A 6,265-nucleotide genomic window follows, 5' to 3' on the forward strand; every position below is an offset into this window, starting at 1 on the left:
AAGTTTGATCTAATGTCTAATAAGTTATTTTGTATATTTTGTTTGTACTTTAAATTTTTTATATGAGCGTATTATTGTTTTTTAAGTTTAAGATTATTGTTTTGTGTTATTATTTAAAAAATATCTTTAATTTATAACTTAAATTTGAAGATAATATATTATTAAAAAAAATAGAATGATTTTATCCGACATTCAAAGTAAGATAAGATTTAATATTAATTGATTATTTATTATTTAATTAATTGATATAAGATAAGTATGAAAAGACAGGAAATTACAAATGTAGACGTCTTTAATGAATGACACGTGTCACTTATTGGTTTCTTTTATTATAGTAGTTAGATTAGATTAGATTAGATTAGATTCGTATAACTAATATGATTATAAAAGCTGTTATTAGAATAATGACATGATCTAACACAATAATTGTTTCCCTTTTTGTCAAGTTTTTGAATTTGTCAATTTGACCCTTTTAGCCCCTAGGCCCATAGCGTGAAAATAAAGCCCAAATCAGCCCGTTTTCATGTAAGGTATACAACTGGGCCTATACAAAGGATTCTACACTCTTGTTAGGTTTAGCCAAAAATTAAATTCAAACTTATGATTGTTGAATTCAAAAAGCCCAACCCAATGGAATTTGGGCTTGTATGGTTGGGCCAAACAGCAATGCACAGACCTGGAATGAAAATGATTGCTTAAACTAATGATATTTTGAGACCATTATAACCGATCTTTATATAACCAGACCGGTTATTGAACCGATTGTCTTATTGGTTTAATGGTTGGACCAATTTAAAAAACTGGAATGAATGAGTAAACATGATTGTGGAAGGATAATAAACTAAAATTTGAAAATTTGATCACCACTAATCTGTCCGCCGGTTCAACCAGTGTGTGTCATAACCGGCCAGCCCAATTGAAGGCGGTTCATGAGTACTCAACCAGTCAACCGTACCAGATATAGAGTGGTCCCAGTAACCAATAACACTTATTATTACGTGTAGTTGCCTCTATTTTATACGTTAGTACCAATAAGTTGACAAACTTTCAAGGGAAACAATTTAAAAAAAAAAAAAAAAAAACCCTTCAGAAAAGAAGATAAAAAAAAGCATGCCACTCGACTTATATGATTTCTTTTACCGATTTAAGATTTGATTCATTATTCGTAGTCATAACTTTGTTTAGAATCAAGAGTTGTTTGGCAACTTCTGAATGATTAAGTGCTGAATCAGTAAGAGGTCTAAACCATTAAGTGTTGAACCGGTAAGAGGTCTGAACCATTAAGAGCTAGTATAATACTTAATCGTTCAGAGGCAAATGTCTGACCAATTCAGATTAGAGGTCTTAATCATTCAGACTCAGTATAATGTTTAACCATTCAGAGGCAAATGTCTGAACCATTCAGACATCTGCTCGTGAAACAAATAGTCTGAACCATTAAGCGTTGAACCAGTAAGAGGTAAGAGGTCTGAACCAAAAACAAACAGCCCCTTAGAATAAGAAGCGACGACTTGCAGGATACTTTCGAAAAAGTGGTGCAAAGGCTATAGCATGGCACAAAAAAAAAAAAAATATAACACCCTGGGCAAATCTCACATCGGTTATGGATAAAAAAGATGTTGGTTTCATAAGTCATGTCACGCCTCAAATACCACCAACTTAATTTGGGTGTGCATTAGCTATGGATGAGAGAGAACTCCATAGTTACGCGCGTCTGGGTGGGAGTAATTCTAGTATAGGGTGACCTCCTACGAACTCTTCACTCGGGCAACAAAAAAAACCAATTTATTAGCTCCCAGTGGGCAAACCAGACAATGTTGGTTGGTACGAGGGACTAAATGTTATAAAAACCATCATAATTAAAAATTATTTTCGAAATATAAAATGAGGTTTTTTTAACTATTTGTTAAAAAGACAATCTTTATTTCCTTATATATACTTATTATGAATGTTGGGTGCAACCTACACCATTGCAATGGTATAAAACTGCTGCATTGGTTCAAGTTTACTGAGATAATAAAGATCTTCAGTTAGTTCTTCCTAGAAACAACAAAGAGGATGACCAAAAATCCTTTTTAGTGACGTATTATTCATATTACTAGTAATCAATCTACATGCCCTTACAATACTAATAACATGTATAACGCGACCGTTCCACATAACTAACACAACTGTAAATACACAACCAAACCAATGTTACCTTACATTGTTATAGCTCGGGATCTGTCCGCTTTTGCTCATAAGCTGCAACATTGCCACCGCCTTCTTTTTCCCTCGTTTACTCCCATTCTGCGAAAGCTCCGATACATGCTCATACACCCCATACTGAAGCGCAACCACCAGATTGTTGTTATTATTCTCACAAAGTTTTAGAAGGACCGACGCTGCACATTCTTTATTCTTCGGGGTCCCTTCGCGCATAAACTTAACTAATGTTTCAATAAAACTAAGTTGTCCAAGCTCTTTCCTCCCATCAGGATGTTCTGCTAGCAGTAACAAAACAGAAAGAGCCTCATCAACCATATCTAACCCTTTGTTATCCAGAATCGATACCAACGGTTTGATCGCCCCCGCTTCTATAGCCTTGGCTTTGTTTGACTGTGAAATGGTTAAGTTAAACAAAGCTGTGGCTGCATCTTTTCTGCCTCGAATCGTTCCTTCCGCTAACAAAGCAATCAACGGTGGGATCCCGTTTGATGCCCCGATTAACGTTTTGTTTTCATCAAGCATTGATAAGCTAAACAATGCTGCTGCTGAGTTTTCTTTAGCTCCAATAGTTCCGTATTGAAGGATTTCGATTATAGCCGGAATTGGTGCTTGTTCCGATACTTGTTTCTTGATCTTTTCGTCGATTGAGAGGTTTAGAAGTGCGGTTACAGCGTGTTCTTGGATTTTGGAATCCGGGTATGAAAGAAGATGGACAAGGGGTGGAATCCCGCCTTTTTCGGCTATTAAAACTCTATTTTCGGGGGATTCTCGTGAGATCATACGGATCTTGGTGACCGCTTTTCGTTGTACTTGTAATTGGCTTGAAGTTAAGTTTTGTATCAAGATGACAACTTTTTCACTGTGTGCTTTCTTAGGTGGTGGAGGTGGTGATTTTTTCGGGATTTGGTAGTTGTTGGTTTCGCACCATTGTTGTATTAAGTTGTGTAACGCGACGTTTGGTGCTAACGCGGTGTGCGCTAATGGTAGTCCGGTTTTCGGGCAGCATCTGCGGTCAGAGTCTAACCATTGTTGTATGTTTGCTCTCTCATATGTCTGCAATCAAACATGAAAATTTTAAGACAAGAATTGGTTACAACATTTTAACTAGAAAAAGTCAAAGGTTATTCAAGTTGACCAAAAAAAGTCAAACCGCATAACAATGCAGCATCATAAGACGGATCATATGAAGTTACCTGACCAGTGGCAACAATAACAGGATCCCTCATTATTTCCAGCGTGATCGGACACAAGAACTCAAACGGTATCGCAATGGAAGTGCTTTTTTGCAGCGATCTATTGCACGGAACAGGATCTTCGAGAACATTAACCTGCTCAATTCCTGCAAATCTTTTAAATCTATCAAGAAGATCTATGATGTTTTGAGTTCCTTCTGCATTCTGTCCTCTTCTTTCTTTCACAAGTTTTCTTATAGCCACAGTTTCAATCCTCAAATCCTCAAGAGTATTTAAAGACAATCTGTTTGCTAGCTTTTCAATGCTCTTGCATTCGGCGATTCGATCGTTGTCGTATGACAATACTGCCCTCATATCCATGGTTAGTTCCATATCTTGAGTGTCTTTACTCTGTTTGGCTCTCTTGAGTTGCATACACATTAGCTCCAACTGCAATAATTCATGGTTTTATTCACTTATAACAAGTTAACAACTTCCTTCATCATTAGTTTAGAGGTGTTAGATGGGTCGTGTTCGCGGGTTGAACCCAAAAAGTTGACATGAAGCTGAAATTGTGTCAGACACATGAAATTTTACAGGTTGACATGAACACGACCCATCTCATCATCATCATCATCATACTCAGTAAATCCCACCAAAAGCAAAGCTAAGGTAGGGTCTGAGGAGGGTAAGATGTAGACAGCCTTACCTCTACCCCGTAGGAATAGAGAGGCTGCTTCCAGTGAGACCCCCAGTCTCGAAAGTAGTTTTGCATCAAGCCTTGGACATAAGGCACATAACACGAAATTTTATTTTGTGTTATTGTATTTTTTACGTATCAATAATCTAAATTTACAAGAGAAAAATACAAACATATGTAAAGTAAGTAGTTTAACCTCTAAATATTATTATCATTTCTCTTTATATATTAAATTCCGGCATAGAATACCCAATGAGTTTAAGTTATGACATAAAACACATTTTATAATACAACGCCACATTAAACGGGTCTACCCGAACATGACGCGTATAGTTAAATGTGTGTGCGGTTTAGATCCCTAGACTGTAAAGGGGCGGACCTAGGGGAAGCCCAGGGTGGGTGGGCGCACCCCTTGAAAAAAAATTAGTGTATTTTTTAGGCATAAAACCCGACCGCACCCCCTGAAAGTATGCTTGAACCACTAATCCGCACCCCCAACAAATAATTTCTGGGTCCGCCACTTTCCAGACTCGCGAATTTAGTATCACTTCAGAAAATATCATCTCCTAATCATCATCATTTTAGGCAGGTTTGGTATGTTGAAATGTTTTTTTTTTTTTTTTTTGAAAATATAATATCACCTGTTCTTTAACTTCTTCAGAAATTCCAATTTCTTCATACGGAAATCCATCTGTTGCTTGACTCAATTTATCATAAACAGTATTGAATCTAGTTACCATTGCATCAGCCTCCAATACCTAAATCAAAGATAATAACATATTCAATACTTGTTAAATTACTCAAAAACTAAGTGTACCGGAGTGCATGGGTCGGTTTTGGGCTCAGTTGAACCAAAAACCAAATATTTGGTTTTTGGTTTTTTTTCGGTTTTGGGTTTGCCATATGGGCTTGGAAATTTTGGGCCAACAAATGGCCAAAACCGTTGGTTTTGTGTTGGGTTCGGTTATTTCAGTACAGGTCGGTTACAGAATCTAACCAGATAGATTTTGCTTCCGGCCTGACAAGTTTTCAACAATTTCTTGGCGAGAATAAACGATTTCTTCAACTTATGCAAACACGAGATACAAATCTCGGGAAAATGAGCATCGAGATCTCTAAGCTCTTCCAACAAGGGCAGCCAAAGCCTCAATCGCCGTCCTAAGGTTTGGCTTTCTTTCCTCTGCGTTAATCGAAACTCTCCAATCGATTTAGCACCTTCAATGATTCCGATCAACTCTTCGGACAGATCTCTAACAACCCTCGAATTCGATAACCCATTTTCTTCTTCCATTGTTCACCATCTGAATGTCACATTATGTTGGAAAAAAGGGTCGAAAAATGTAAGGTTTTCGACATGATTTTGAATAGGATTGTTGAGGTTTGATGGTTGATTGTGATTTGGAGATTAATGTTGAGGATGAGATGATCAAAATTGATGAACAGAGAAAACGTATTGGTTGAAGTTTTGTGGGTTAATTTGGGAATAAGATTATGTGAATCAAACATTAATTTGTGGTGTCTTTTGGTTATAATTTTTTGAAAGTTAGTTGCATACGTGTGTAAAGTGTGTAACTAACCTATAGCAAGATATATACTCTATGAACCATGTTAAATGATGACGCGCGTGTCGTAGCAGTAGTCCATGATCATCATCATACTCAGTAAATCTCACCAATAGTAAAGCAAAGTTAGGGTCTGAGGAGGATAACCCGTAGAAATAAAGAGACTGCTTCTGGTGAGACCTCCGGCTCGATAGTAGTTTTGCATCAAACCTTGGACATAAGGCACATAACACTGAGCAATCGGGACAAAGACCGATTAGTGCATGTACCCTTTTGTCTTTCAGCTATCAACGTCATCACATGATGCATGATTAACCGAAGCTTTTAACGTTATTTTCACGAAAAATTAGTAAAATCACGTTAAAATTAGTGCACTTTCATTTTTGCCCCCTGATAACCCATACATATATACATTATATGGTCATCCCGCAAACGGGGCGTGTATCAGTCCTTTTGATGAAAATTATATTTACTACATACAAAATGGATAGGTTTTGAATAGATACATAGATTTAAGTACAAGTATTCTAAGCATATTCTTTTATTATCTATACTACATTATGAATAATTTTTTTTTGGGACAAACAGATATTTTTACTACGATTTATTAGGAGTGTTTAAGA

General features: G+C 36.6%; 1 protein-coding gene across 1 annotated transcript; it reads right to left on the reverse strand.

Annotated features, from left to right (window-relative positions):
- Nucleotides 1-2,056: 2,056 nt before the first annotated feature.
- On the reverse strand, nucleotides 2,057-5,591 carry LOC110907946 (U-box domain-containing protein 15). The gene is made up of 4 exons (XM_022152854.2): nucleotides 5,078-5,591; nucleotides 4,722-4,838; nucleotides 3,402-3,830; nucleotides 2,057-3,261 (listed from the first exon to the last, which is right to left on the reverse strand). Exons 1-4 carry the CDS (start codon nucleotides 5,369-5,371, stop codon nucleotides 2,197-2,199), a joined length of 1,905 nt encoding a protein of 634 aa, XP_022008546.1. The 5' UTR covers nucleotides 5,372-5,591; the 3' UTR covers nucleotides 2,057-2,196.
- Nucleotides 5,592-6,265: the final 674 nt, after the last annotated feature.

The sequence above is a fragment of the Helianthus annuus genome, chromosome 14, assembly GCF_002127325.2.
Source record: "Helianthus annuus cultivar XRQ/B chromosome 14, HanXRQr2.0-SUNRISE, whole genome shotgun sequence".
NCBI classification, from domain to species: domain Eukaryota; kingdom Viridiplantae; phylum Streptophyta; class Magnoliopsida; order Asterales; family Asteraceae; genus Helianthus; species Helianthus annuus.

Bases quoted from the DNA above. Each gene is read 5' to 3' on its own strand.
- LOC110907946 (XM_022152854.2), bottom strand. From the start codon at position 5,371: ATGGAAGAAGAAAATGGGTTATCGAATTCGAGGGTTGTTAGAGATCTG. The intron at 4,839-5,077 runs GTTAGATTCTGT...TCTTTGATTTAG, and splicing joins CCGGAAGCAAAATCTATCTG to GTATTGGAGGCTGATGCAAT. The intron at 3,831-4,721 runs GTGATATTATAT...GAATTATTGCAG, and splicing joins CTGAAGAAGTTAAAGAACAG to TTGGAGCTAATGTGTATGCA.